At 37.6% G+C, this 15,287-nt stretch overlaps 1 protein-coding gene across 2 annotated transcripts in view; it reads right to left on the bottom strand.

Moving 5' to 3' along the window:
• TUSC3 (tumor suppressor candidate 3) overlaps positions 1-15,287 on the bottom strand; it is a 120,102-nt gene that overhangs the window by 52,092 nt on the left and 52,723 nt on the right. For both annotated transcript variants that reach the window (XM_061473181.1, XM_061473173.1), the window contains exons 3-6: positions 15,155-15,272; positions 12,673-12,813; positions 12,047-12,187; positions 5,339-5,428 (exon numbers count right to left, since the gene is read on the bottom strand). In XM_061473181.1, the coding sequence (XP_061329165.1) occupies positions 5,339-5,428; positions 12,047-12,187; positions 12,673-12,813; positions 15,155-15,272 (490 nt within the window). The remainder of the gene's footprint in view (positions 1-5,338; positions 5,429-12,046; positions 12,188-12,672; positions 12,814-15,154; positions 15,273-15,287) is intronic.

The raw sequence follows: 15,287 nt of genomic DNA, 5'->3' as shown, positions 1-15,287 counted from the left end.
ACATTTCCAACGAGCCCTTCCCTGTTGGTGAGCACGAGGTCAAGCATGGCACCTCTCCTTGTTGGCTCCTCTATTACTTGCAGAAGGAAGTTGTCTTCCACACAATCGAGGAACCTTCTGGATTGTTTGTGCCAGGCCGTTCCATTCTTCCAACAGATGTCAGGGTGGTTGAAGTCTCCCATGAGAACAAGGGACTGTGAGCGTGAGGATGTTCCTATCTGTCTATAGAGTGCTTCATCTGCAGATTCTCCTTGATCAGGTGTTCTGTAACAGATCCCCACAATATGTCTCCCATAGCTGTTCTCCCTTTAACCCTGACCCACAAACTCTCTGTGGACTGCTCAGCTGTCCCCAGACAGAGTTCCATACTCTCCAGCCTATCCCTAACATGAAGGGCAACTCCCCCTCCCCACCTGCCAGGCCTGACTTTTCTAAAAAGCCAGTAACCTTCCATACCAACAGTCCAGTCATAGGAGCCATCCCACCATGTTTCTGCAATGCCTATTATATCATACCCCCGTAGACATGCACACATCTCTAATTCCTCGTTTGTTCCCCATGCTACGGGCGTTCATACAGAGGCATCTGAGCCGAGCTCCAACTGAAGCTGGCTTATTGGCTGGAGTGGCTGGGATATATCTACATTGCTCCGAGCATTTATTATAGGTGCTGGCAACTGACTGGGTGTGTTGGGATGGAATGATGCCCCCCTCCCCCAACACAGCTAGTTTAAAGCCTCCTTGACCAGTCTGGCAAGACTCCTACCAAAACTGCTCCTTCCCTTCCTTATCAGAGCAGCTCCACCAGCCCCCACTAGACCTGGCCTACAAACTTGGGTCCTGTGTTCAAGACACCCAAACCCCTACGACACCACCCTTTTAATCCTTTATTAACCTGGCCAATCCTCCTAGCTTATTTTTAGGTCCTCCCCTGTACCCCGGAGAATTGATGAAAAGACCACCTGAGTTCCAGAGCCCCTAACCACCTCCCCCAGCGCTCTGTAGTCCTTCTTTATGTTCCCCAGGCTACTACTATCTATATCCCTAGCACCCACATGTATCACTAGAAGCGGGTAACAGCCCGTGGGACTTACTAGAGCAGGCAGCCTCTCTGCCACATCCCTGATCCGTGCCCCCGGTAGGCAACACACCACCCTTGAGACGGGGTCAAAGCTGACAGTGCTTCTGTCCCTTTCAGTGTAGAGTCCCCTACTACTACGACCCCCCGCTTTTTCCTGGCAGCACCAGTAGAGATCTTCTTTACCAGTGCATCAGCCGGCTGTTTCTGGTGTCAGTGTGTTTCCTCATTAGCCTCCTGCATGACAGCAAAGCGGTTCTGCGTGGGGACAACAGATTTAAGAGGAAGCCACTTGCTTCTAATTGTCCTTTTCCTCTTTTCCTCCTTTTTTTGTTTTTTTTTTTTTTTGGTCACTAATTCCCAGCTTCCCAGGTTAACGGCCTCCTTCTTTCCTTCATGAGGTAGAGGTGAAGCTCGAGGCCCCTGCACAGTTTGGGCCGGCAGCAAGCATTCCTGCTTCCTCTCAGCTTCCCTGACATCTCACAGCCTATTAACAGCATCCCGCAGCTCAGCCCCTGCTGCAGGAGGACCTCCACCAGGGAGCACCGAGTGCAGCCCTGCCCATTGCGCACCCTCCCCTCACCAGACCAGGGCAGGCACTCTCTACACCCCGAGCTCTGCACTGCAGCCTCCCCTCTCATCGGCTCTGTCTGGGTGCCTACGCTGCCACCGCCGGGGCAGCCAGAGCAGAGCTCCCAGACCGGGCCCTGATCATATGACGAGTGCTCACCACTGTGCTCACCACTGCGCTCACCACTGCGCTCACCATCCCGCTCGCCTGCCAGCTCAAACTGCCTCGCCGCGCTCTTGGTCCCTCGTGCTCCCTGGGGCAGGTTTTTACCCAGTCAGGGCTGGCTCCGCCCCCTGTGAGTCAGCTGCTCGCTCTCGTCAGCTGAGCTGCCGGCTCCCGGGCAGGTCCTGTCGAGGACTTGAGGCTCCCTCGGTGGCTCTCGTCGCTCTGAGTTGAGCTCAGCTCCTGGACGCTGATCTCCCCCCAGCTCCGGTGTTGAAGGCGTCCTCTCTCGAGCTGCTCACCTCAGCAAAATCAAGCCTGTCCTTTGCCCTATTCTCATTTATAGCAAAATTTCAACCCATTTAAAATATACAGTCTTGAGCATACTGTGTAATAAAAATTGTAGGATTTGTATCCAAAGGAAAAAAAAATGGCTGCTAATCCTGGGATACATATACATCAAAGCTTTCCTATACACTGCTATTTCACTAAAAGCTGATGAAAATCTAATGAGAATTCTGTGCTATTAGGTCAATTAAACAGCAGAACTACCTCTGCAGGAGGCTCAAAAATACGTAATTGCGTTCTCCAGCTCACCACAGACCAAGCTCTGAATAAAAATCAGAACTCTCCCAAAACTGTTTTTATACAGACACCAAAGGGATGGTCAAGTTTTCACTCTCAGTTCCAGTAAAAAGGTACAGATTTTAGAGTCACAGAGTCAGTAAGGGCCTAATCCTAACAAAGGTATGAGGCAAATGATGAAAAACTCCAGAAATGTGAGAGAAAGCATGTGCCAAAATAGCACCAGATTCATCAACCTAAACCAGAACTGAAATATCAAAGAATGACACTGCATGATTCAGCTGTCTATGTAAAAGTTGATAGTGCTTCCATGTGGACCCAGAAACTGAAATGAGCTGATGGCAATGGGGAATATAAAAGTAAGTAACTGCAATAACCTCAGTAAGTGAGCACTTCACACACAAGTACAAAAATATGGTTTAAAAGCTTAATTCAAAGAATACAATCACAGAATTAAAGTAGTTTAGGCAACTGAATCATTTTTGTGCTGGTGCACAAGACAAAAAAATTAAGAACTGGTAATGTTACTGTACAAGACACTGGTGCTAGTAAGTAGTGTTAAGAAAAGCACACCAATGTCTTTTCATGTTTTGAAAAAACAGGAATTTAAGGAAAATAAATGAGGTATCATCTAAAATTATGACAAGAACAAAGCAAATATTAGGAGATGTCTGAGGCAAGAAACAGTTTATAGAGACAGAATATTATCAAATTCTGGTGGCATTATCAGGCTCTACAGCTAGTACAAAACTGAAACATCAACTCCTATGAAATAAAAAAGCTAAGAATTAGCTAACAATAAAACAATTACGCTTGGTGAGCTATTCTATACCTCCTCTTAAAAACAGAATTTTACATGATAAGGCTGTTAACAAGGTTTCAGAGCATTACGTACAAGTAATCCTTGTGCAAAATAGGCATACAAATTTTGAATTGCTAATAAATCCTAGACGTTGGAAAGAAAGTGATGAGTTAAATTTCATCCAGATGTAAAGACAGCAGTTGCTAACTTAATGCAGAACTATGTTACACTGAATTATCATGGCTGAATAAATCACACAGAAGTGTTAGATAAGCACTTCTATGACTTCAAATTCACAGGAATATACACAAGTGCTAGAAAAATGAAACAGCAAAATGTTCAATAGTGTTACTTGAAAAAAACCCACAATTTAAAAGAGGTAAAAGTGTTACAGAATGCTTATTAAGCTTCTAATACTGGTAAAATAAGAGCTTTAAGTTATAACTATACTGGTCAGTGATACCTTAAATCTGGTCAGTGATACCTTAAATCAACAACTTGGTGACCTTGCTACTGGTTTCACTTACTGTCACAGACAAAAGCTCCAAGGAGGCAAAAGTACTGACACATTGTGAACAAGGAGAGACAAGTGAAACAGAAGCACAAAATAACTTACCTGAAGTCATATATTGAAGCAAAATCAGAAAAGAAGGCATGCATGCTGACTAATACAGCTGATTAGTATCCAGAACTTAAAGCCATCTCTATTATTATTTTCATTACTTAGTTTTGTATGCTAACACTCCTAAACTAGCAGCCTTACAGACACTCAGATAGGATATGAGTTCACACTCTGAAAACTGAGACAAGATGGCACAAATTGAGGAACAACTGAAGATTTTTTTTTTTTGATTACTTAATGTAAGGTACACCTCAGAAACAGCTATTTAAGAAAAGAGCAATGTGTACAAAACTGGATATGGCAAAAACTAATTGGTCACAAATGGTGCTTTTTCTTTGCAGTATTTCTCCTTTCTGCCACTTGATAGGAAAGTATCATAAATACTAAGGCACTAATGAAAAACTCTAAATTTTTATAAACAGTGTTTTATACAGATTGTTTATTACATTATCAATTCCACTTCTGCATAACAAAGTTGACAGATGGAATCATGTCGTTTTATGACATCAATAAACTGCTACATTCCTGTTAAAAGTAGATCAGTAATCAAATTCAGAACATAATTTTTTCCTACTTCAATTCAGATATGCCACAAAGGGAGGTTTAAATACATTGTCTCTTTAAGACATACAACAGTCTCCTTTAACTAGTGATAGCCAAAGCTGAAAATAGCATGACAGGACACTAGTTACAAAAAAAGCTTCCTGACTATTAAGTTCACTGCAACACCCCAACAACTTGCCTGAAAAGCTGTAAATAACAAATAGTGGCAGAAACTAGCCAAGATCCTCTTCACCTTCCTGGTAGACAGTGAGTTTCTTCTTCTGAACTCTAATTTACTAATCTGTGATCAGGAAGGAGCAAGCAAGAGAATTCCTTCAAAGTCAGCAGTAGTGAGGTACAACTAATTTTGGCAGTAGCCAACTATTAGTAACTTCTTATTAAAGCTGGTTAAGAATATAAGTCGAAGGAATAAAGAGATACAGTAAAAAGCATTCCTTAAAAATCAGTGGAAAAATTCCAGGTGTGATGGAAAATGGTACAAAGCATGTGAAAATATTTGCCATCTCCTTTTCTAACTAAAATGCTCAAGAAAGAGGAAGGTAACAAACCTCAAAGGTTTGTGTAAATGAAGCCTGAAAAGAAGAAAATCCAAAACCCAAACAACTCGCTTTTCACTTTCTGAGGGAGCATATTTCTACAAAAGGATACAATACCATTTATCTCTGGGCAGTGGAAATTGTGTGGTATCAAACCTTTTATAACACATGCACTACAGCTGAGAACCCGACAGAAATTTGGAAAACATGGCCACTCATTTATTTTCTCAAATCAAAGATGGTGGCACTTTCTAAACATCTGAAATTGCAAAACAGACTCTGCTTGCAGCTGGAGACTTAAAGACTCCAACAGACTGTAATACAGTGCCATGAAACTGCAATTATTTGCAACTGTAGACTCAGTGTAGCAAATTACTATCAATATCATATTTCCCCTCAAAAGGAAAGAATCAACTCACCACTTGTCCATTCTGAGGATTTTTATGTGCATATGGGGGTCCACGGATATGATTCCACATCTGACCAGATGTCATAGCAAATACAACACACTAGAAAAAACAGAAAAAACATGATCATGTATTTACTCAGAAAAAATGAATAGAACACCATTCTGTCAGTGATCACAGAATCCCAGGAGTTGGAAGGGACCTCAAAAGATCATCTACCCTGCAAGAGCAGGGTAACCTAGAATACATCACACAGGAAGTTGTCCAGGAGGGCCTTGAATATCTCCAATGTAGGAGACTCCACAACCCCCCTGGGCAACCTGTTCCAGTGATCTGTCACTCTCACAGTAAAGAAATTTCTCCTGATGTTCACATGGAACCTCCTATGCTCCAGTTTACACCCATTGCCCCTTGTCCTATCACTGGACATCACTGAAAAAAACCTACCTCCATCATCCTGACACTCACCCTTTACATATTTGTAAACATTGATGAGGTCACCCCTCAGTCTCCTCCAAGCTAAAGAGTCCCAGCTCCCTCAGCCTCTCCTCATAAGAGAGATGTTCCATTCCCTTAATCATCTTTGTAGCTCTGCGCTGGACACTTTCAAGCAATTCCCTGTCCTCCTTGAACTGTGGGGCCCAGAACTGGACACAATATTCCAGATGTGGCCTCACCAAGGCAGAATAGAGGGGGAGAAGAACCTCTCTTGACCTACTAACCACACCCTTTCTAATGCACCCTAGGATGCCATTGGCCTTCCTGGCCACAAGGGCACATTGCTGGCTCATGGTCATCCTCCTATCCACCAGGACCCCCAGGTCCCTTTCCCCTTCACTACTGTCCAGCAGGTCAGCCCCCAGCCTGTACTGGTACATGGGGTTGTTCTTCCCCAGATGCAAGACTCGACACTTGCCTTTGTTGAATTTCATCAAGTTTCTCCACGCCCAACTCTCCAGCTGAATGGCAACACAGCCCTCTGGTGTGTCAGCCACTCCTCCCAGTTTAGTATCATCAGCAAACTTGCTGAGGGTACATTCAGTTCCCTCATCCAGGTCGTTGATGAAAATACTAAACAGCACTGGTCCCAGCACCGACCCCTGAGGGACTCCACTAGTCACAGACCTCCAGCTAGATTCTGCCCCATTAACCACAACTCTCTGCCTTCTTCCTTTCAACCAGGTCTTGAACCACCTCACTACCTTCTTTTATATACATAATTATTTATGTAACCAGATACAGTATCAAACGCTATTTGATTTTTAGGATAGGGTTTTACAGATGTGCTGCTCTCATAAAATTCTTAATGTCTTCTGTTAGAAAATGAGTTAGCTCAAGACAGAGGTTTTCAAAATCTCACTTGAAAGAATCCTGCCATTACATGCACTTGGAAATGCCACATTACCACATCTATATGGCAAAAAACATTCACAGCAGTAAAAGACATTCATTGCAAATATTCTGCAAACTAGTGTTCAAGATTTATACAACCTTTCATAAAATGAATTCTCCCTCTGATCCAACAGAAATGTTTAGCTCGCCTGTTTGCTTTCAGGTGTACGAAATGATATATAAAAGCATAAGAAAAAAGAAATCCAGTTGTAGAAAAAAGTGTCTGCCCCATTTTATGAAATTCTCATTGTGTGTCCTATACGACTATGATTCATTTTAGCTATGAAAAATAATACTGGTTGATTTGGTAAAAAAGTGAAATTCCCTGTGGAAAGAAGTGTGAAGTTAGGTTAGGGATGCATGACAACTGTAAAAACAGACAATTCTTGTAGAATTATATATATAATATTGTCATAACTGCAGAATCTACATGTCATCACAGTCATAGCAAGTGTCATTATAAATACGTTAAGGAAGAAAATACAGTATATTTTGAGTACCAAATGAGAAAAACAAAAATGGGAAACTTGGAGCATATAAATATGGTTTTTGGCTTACCAGTACAGATAATCCTTACAAAAAGTACAGTTTTTACATATATGCTAATTTTTACTGTAAAATACTCCCACCAGCATAATATAGTCATAGTGATTTGAGCAGATGGATCGCAAATGTAAAGATTAATACCTTGATGGTTAACTAAAGCAGGGTTTATTAAAAACTCTTTAAAGGGTTTTCTTTAAAAAATGTTTAGAAACATATTAATGAAATAAACGTAAACTATTGCAGGTTTTATCCCCATAAATGCAGCATTGCCACCTCTAGCAATATCATTTGAACAAACTTTGCAAGGCGTTAGGACTGAATCTTAACAACACAGCACAGCACCCACTCACCCCAAAGTGAAGCCAATGAATGCTCTCAGAAATCTAAAGATAAACACTGGAGGAGTAACCATGACATGAGACAAAGGGAAAGATACTAGGAAATGTGTACATAACAATTTTAACTGTGGTGTTATAATTGAGACTTTTTGCCCTTGTAATAGAAAGAAAAAGAAAATAATGAAAAAAATACATCTTCATGTCGAGTTAAATAATAACTCTTTGTTGTACTGTTAAGTTTTCAATTACACTAGGAACAGATTCTTGACTTGAAATACTGAAGGTGTGTTTCATTTTGCCCTTAGGAGGATTTCTAATATATCAGTATAGTAATTAACATGGGAGATGAAAGCATCATGGTAGTGATTACTAGAAAATGGATTATGTTTTAATTAATAATATGCAAAGAAATGAAGAGAGTGCATGCTTCAGTTACTGGGAAAAGGGTAACAGCTATTTCTATGCCTTGCAGACTGTTTTAGAAATTTATACTGCAATTTTGGTCACACAGGAGATAGCTTATGTGAAAGTACAAAAGTAGAGAAACTGAAAATGTGGGTAAAAACTGAGGTGGAAGAGATGTTTTAAAAGGCTAAAAATTAGCTGAAATGTAAAGCACTGAAAGAGGACAGAGAACACAAACTGTGGCGCTCTGAAAGTGAGTTTTCTATGAAAAATTACTCTACCCATTACTGTACTTAATTTACATTCTCTAGGGCCAAATCTTCTTCCATATGGAAAGATTTAAAAAACACTCCACCCCAGTTTATACATAGTCATATACTTTATAACAGATAAATATCTGTTAACGTAAGAAAAATTACATTCTAGACTCATTAATCAGTAGTTAATTTTAAGCATAGTTAAAAAAAAACAGGCAGACACAGGCATCCAGTTCTGCACTTATTCTATACTATTCTGTATATGTAAGTTTTAACCCTTTCACAACTATTGTTTTAAAGAAATGTAATCCTTTCTTTCCAGTTTAACTTTGCTTCTGTACTCAAAGAAGGCTACAGAATTACAGGATCTGTACTCAATTTCTAAATAACAATCCCTCACTTCTTAGAATGTCCAATATAAGATATATAAGTCAAGGACAGGAAGTACAACCTAGAAGAAAAGAGAATGGGTTTCTGTATCTTTAAAAAGATACAGATCTCTAACTATGGGAAGAAAAGGAAATTAATAACTTGCATTTATTGCTGTTCTTTTGAGATGCCTATCTACTCATATGGAGAAGCCTAACTTTTTCTAGCCGTATCTTTGTAGAAAACACATTACTTTTTTAGCCTCATTCCTACAAGGGGGTAAAGAAGCCACTCCCAACCATGATACCCTTTTGGAGCAAGCTCTTTTGGAGCAGTAACTGATGACAAATGTACTGTATTGTGTACTACTGTGGAGTATATCAGCACAGAACACATTTCTCATAGCCATTAATTGTTATGACAATCATAAGCACATGCTTTGTCTCCTAATTCAAGCAACTTAATATATTTTGCCCAGCAGAGTCAACTCCTAGGCAGCTGCCTCTTCTAACCTGAGCAGACTTTGCTTTCCCAGATTCCACTGGTATACAGGCAAATCTGAAATACACACATAAAACCAAAAATTACACGCAGAAAACCACAGTGGCAGCCTAGTGAAGAAAATGCTTTGAAAGAAGCCCTCATAGCCCCTATTCACCCTTGTAGCCCACATTCTAGACAGCTGAACAAGCTCTCAGCACAGTACTGAGTTGTATAAAATACAGCAATTCCTTCTAAAATGTTAGAAATACATCCAGTTTATGTCATCTGACCTTTTATCCTCTCTGCTTAAGACATGAAGAGTCTTGACAAGAATCTAAACTGCTTCTTTTTATAAGTGGGCAGGACTCTGCAAATATCTAAGAACTGAAGTCCTTCCTCATCTTTGTGCGACCATGGGACAGAGAAAATTGTCCATAGACGAAGAGTATGATTTGAATTAAAGTCTAAAATAATTTAGGGGACAAATTTTGGATGTGATCTCAAAAAGACATCTTATGGGGTATTATGTACTGTGACTCAGTCATCTGGTTTGCCATTCTAAGAGTCTTCTGGGTAATGTTGCAAGTAAAAATGCCTAAGGCACACAAGATACTACCAGAGTCTGCAGTGCTTCTACAAGGGGATGAAATCACTAATAGCATTGCTGTTGTGCAATCTAATGTTGAGGACAAAACCAGTTCAACAGTTTTGTGATTGGTGTCAACCAGAGATGAAAGCTCTGGTCTGGCTTCTGAAAGTTTACCAAAACCACTACATGCATCACTAAAAATTGCGTTCCTAAATATTCTCATAAAACAGCATTGGAAATATCTCTTACGAGACACTACTTTTTTGTATCAATGGAGATATCAAATTCAGCCAACATTTTGGGGATTCTCTCTTCTCCTGCTAGTCAAAAAAGAAAAAAAAAAACAACAAAAAAACCCACACAAAAACACAGAGGCACTTTATGCTGAGATTTTTTTTCTAATTTTAGGTGCAGATCATTCAATTGGGGAGATAGGTACTGTGAATTTTTCATTCAAATAAGAAGTATCCAACATTTGGGAGCATATAAATGCTCTTCAAAACAAAGATTTGAAAGACAAGGAAAAGTAAACAGGAGACTTGTCTGTTTGCTACAATACAGTTTTCAGAATTCCAGGATATATATGAAAGAGATTCAGTTGAAATTTAAAATGTTATTTTTCAAATGATTAATGAATGCTGGCTACCTAACAGTACATCTCCCGAAAACCAATCAAAACTCAAACCTACAGCTTTTAGAAAAAAAAATCTCCTGTGCTTTCTCAGTTCCACAATAAAAGGAACTGCCAATAAGAAACTTATTGCCAAAGCTCTTATCAAAAACATGGGCTTCCTGTAGCTGTCCAGGCTTTCAAGGGTTTATTTATTTTTTAAAGTCGAGAAAGGAAAAAATATTAATGAGGAATATAATTTTTTATTAGTTATACCCTTCCTAAATGAATTTTATTAGACATGACTCTACCCCCTCTACTAGATACCATCTTGCCTATTTTTCCTTTTAATGAGCTTTTACGAAAAAACTCAAAGTTTTATTGGTAGAAAAAGCATCATGGAGGAGATTCGTAACTACACGAGACCTTCAAATGAATATATCTATGGATCTTATCCTATTCTAGTCATTTTACAGAAATAAGCTTATCTGTGCAAAAGCCTGCAATCTGGTGTCCCTGCTGATTTCACCAAAAAGAACTTACAATATTAGCTTGTATGTCCACTTGTAGATCTGAATAAAACCAAAAGGACTTCTGGTAACTGCATGATCTTTGCTAAAACACCATTTTGTAGTATGGGCCTTTGACAACATTGTGAAGGTGAAAGAAGAGTAATGATTAAACTGGGAAGCATCAGTTCAAGGCCATGATTAATTGCTAGATACTTTCAGATGCAGGACCTTTTCCTAAAACATCCTCTAAGTGCGATTCATTTTTAAAGTAAAGAGAATTTTACAGGAAACAGTATTAGCAACAACAATAAACAGCATTAATGCCATTTTAATTCCTTTTGATGCTATTACTGCTTGTCAATATAATCAGCAGGATGAAAACTACTGAATGGCATCAACATAATTTCTTTAAATGCTTGATCCCATTAGGACATTGACCCTGTCCACACAGGTTCAGCTGAATGTGATTATAAGTTTTCAGCATTGTAATTTCCAGTTACATGTAAAATGTCCAACTACTGCTAAGGAGAACTGCAAATAAGAAAGAATTGATGTGTTCATTTTCTTAACTCAATTAGGAAGTTAATTATGTCTTCAACTATTTATTGAATACAGATTGTAATAGAATCATTCTTGATTTGACTGATTTTTAACCTCTGAAAGACAAAAACTCTATTCCCCAAAACATTCAAACATTAAACTTCTGATCTGAATCCCTGAGGTATGAAATCGGAATGAAACGGCTGTCTGCAGAGATATATTGCATGGTTAAACAAAGGAAATGCCCTGATTATATCTTTATTTGATGTTTGACAAAAACATCCATTTTGCTGTGCTAATTATTGCTTTACTCAAGTGATCTCTAAAGATTAGGACTCAAAAAAAAAATTAGATTGGTACATATCAAATTTGCGCTTACTGGTGGTAGAATTATCTTTAAATATCGTTGAAAACGATATCATTACTGATTTTACAAAAAAGAGCAGGTTGAACAACAGCAGTGAAGATTAGTAACACTTTTTATTAGAAATATTAGTGAGTGATAAAGCTAATGAGAATTAGCGTCAAAATCTACATTATGAATCTTTGTCTGATAGTACCATACTGAACACTGTATTAATGCAATGTTTTTTAATTTACTTATTGTGCAAGTAATGAAGACACATATGCTAAGACAAGGAGCTAATATTAAATATGCTGGTAAGGAAAATCTGCATACCAGAGCTGCCATGGCCCAGCCAGTTTTGTTGTAGATGAACTCCAAGTTATTTCTGCGCAGATACAACAATCCACCAACAAGAGATACCAGAAGAGCCAGTGCAATTGTACCAGAATAGTTAGGAGGCCTGAACACTCTAATCTGGAAAAGATAAATGAAAATACAGATTGCAATAAATGCATACATACAGATCATCTTATATATAAACAAACAAGGAGTACCTGAAATCTGGTTTCAGCATCAGAAAGACTAAACCCTAAGCTTATATTTAAGTAAGAAAAAAACAGTACTTCCTTTAATACACAAATTGGAAAAAAGTTTTAAGCATCATATTGAACTGCTAAACTCCAAAACATTATTTCTTCAACACATTTGCAGGGTGTCTGGATTAGGAGCACCTACCTTTGGATCTATCTGTTTTGTTTGCATTATATAAGATTTAGTTATTATATAAGATTTAGTTATTAACAACTAAATATCACAGTATCACTACCTGTTTTCATCCAAAGTAAACTACATACAATTCAACAAAGCAAGAATGGAATATAATCTGCAAAACTGCATAAATTGCCACAGATTACAAAGATACATTTGATTTCAACTTTCAAAATTGTTGAAAGACTTACATGAACATCTGTTCTGTCAGCTATCCATTTAGCTAGCTGCTCAGCTGCAAAGCCGATTCTCTGCAGGTCAAACGTGTCAGCTCTCTTGGGTTTACCTTTTGGAGGAAAATGCATGAAAGTCGGAGCAGAGTTCATATTCAGCTACAAAAACAGGAAAAATAACAGGAAAAAAATATTGTAACTCTACCCCAAAAAAATTTTACCTTTTACATACATGACAGCACAAGTCTAATCAGCATGAAAAATAAATATTTTCCTCTATATATTACTCTCTTTTTATATATCTTCAAGTACAGTTCTGCAAAAAAAAGAACATTCCTTCCAGTAGACTGGGATGTTTAATTATTCAGAGTATTTCACCCCCAAACTTTTCTGAGTATCTTAATCTTTAAAGTTTTTATACTCTGGAAGAACTTTCCTGCAACTAGTAAAACAGAGACCCCACATTCATCCAATCTGTTCAGGTATATTTGGCTATAAGGAAGATAGTGTGACATTGTTTCTCTTGCCTAATACAATGTTAACAACATTAACTAGCCTTCCACTCGCTTCAAGATGGACTACCCAACAATGACTAGTCTTTTTTGAATTCAGAAAGGCCCAGGTAACTAGCTTAGACTACATAACTTGCCCTAGAAATTACATGACTATTCACAGTATATCAAAAAAAAAAAACAAACAACCAAAGGTGATAAACAAATACATTTATATTTTCCACTTTAAATTTTACTTCAACTTTGGTATAGGAGAATATAATTTTAGTATATCAAATTCCTCCATATTCTGTCCATCTTAGAAACAGTGCAGCAAAACACTTGAAAAACTTAACATAGAATCATACACAAAATAAGCGCAATAATTAAAAATGATGCAATATGGAGAGCTTTAAATAACAAAGGCAGACTAAACTTGTTTGCTTCATTACTGCAAAATGAATTTTATCACATTACCAAAACTCAACATTTAACCATGTACAGAACTGAATAGAAATCACCAGCTACTAAAACATTTTATATCTAAGAGAAAAATAGCCCGCTTCTTTAGTGAACTGATTTGGAAATAAGAAAGAAAGACTATGATAAATGTTGATAAATAGTTGAATAAAATATTTTATAAAATTCGTATATGTTCTGACATTGTATAGCGTTTGGGGGACGCTGCTCTGCAACTGCTTTGTTGTTTCTCTACAAACAGAACAAAAGCTGAAAAATCAGTATCATGACTTTTGAGGGTTTTAATGCTATGGCATTCATATTACATGACTTGTTTGTACACAAAAACATAAAGCAAGCCTAAACCACACTTCCACCAAATCCACCTTTAAATAGCCATTAGTATCACTTATCCTTAACACCATATTTCTCAAATACAGTCAAAAACTTACCTATTTTATCTAATTGTCTTGGTTTTACGCTACTTTAAATGCATACCACCTGAAATAAACTGAATCTGTACTCTTGTACACAAGGACTAAGTTGGACTGGACTATTCTAATATGTATTGATTGGCTTAAGGGAAGACCAAACAACATTTTGCATTACTGTAACCATGTAGGATAATGTAAAATGATTTTAAAGCTTATTTGAACTAAAATTTTTAAGGCAAAACCATAAGCCGTTAATAAACATTTTTTGCACAACACGTTCTCGGATCTGAAGTGGAAGAAAAAATACTTACTAAACAGTAATTAGACTTTTTAAATTTAGTATTTAAAAAATAAATATAATTTTTTTCTCCTGGAAGATTCCTTCTCCAGGAGGTGATTAAAAATACAGAGAGCTTCAAAACTTGTCACTCCTCTTGATCTGCATGTTTAGCTTCAATCAATGGATAAATATCAGGGAAATGCATGTCAGTATTTATTATTTACTTTCAAGTGATGCGTTTCACCTTGACAGCTCGATTTAAGAGTGGACCTTAGACTGTTCTCCAACAGTTGATTTTTCACTCTTCAAAGCAGAAAATCTAAACTAGCCTCTTTTCTTTTCCTTGAACAACTGCCAGAATCATACAAATATTACTGGAGTTGAAGAATATTGTATTATACAAAATCAATTAAAAAGCTCTTTTACTTAAAAAGCGTTTTTCCCCAATGATAAAATAATGATAAATAATAAATTATAATGATAAAATAATGATAATGATGATAAAATAAAGGAAATCTTTAAACGTTAATTACACTGCACTTAATTCAAATAAATGACATTAATTATGGGTTGAAAAATCGTTTGCATACATATAATGTAATGTATAAATAAACATTATAAACAGCATTTGGAAAATACTAGAAGTTGCTACCGGTACAATCTGTCATTGATAATGTCACAGAAACCCTAATGCCTGGTGTTTTTAATCAGGAAGAACTTATATACAAAACACAGAGGTACATACCTACACACAGAAAATAATTTATTTTGTATCAGTTGGCAAATCAACATGTAGTTCTAAAAATTAAGAATGTTTTACAATATCCAACATTTACCTGCTGAAAAACATCTGCACCTTCATCATAATCCACTATTGTGAAAAACAGTTTGTTTGAGAAAGCAGATGAATAGCGCCATGAATTAGCCAGCACTTGATATTCTTCATTAGCTTGCCTGTTAAGGAAAAGA

Source organism: Pezoporus flaviventris, unplaced genomic scaffold (assembly GCF_033815535.1).
Source record: "Pezoporus flaviventris isolate CSIRO_AGI_PZ_B2104156 unplaced genomic scaffold, CSIRO_AGI_Pfla_v1 ptg000002l, whole genome shotgun sequence".
NCBI lineage: Eukaryota > Metazoa > Chordata > Aves > Psittaciformes > Psittacidae > Pezoporus > Pezoporus flaviventris.
The sequence above is the reverse complement of the archived record's forward strand: the minus strand, read 5'-3'. Positions and strand labels throughout refer to the sequence as shown.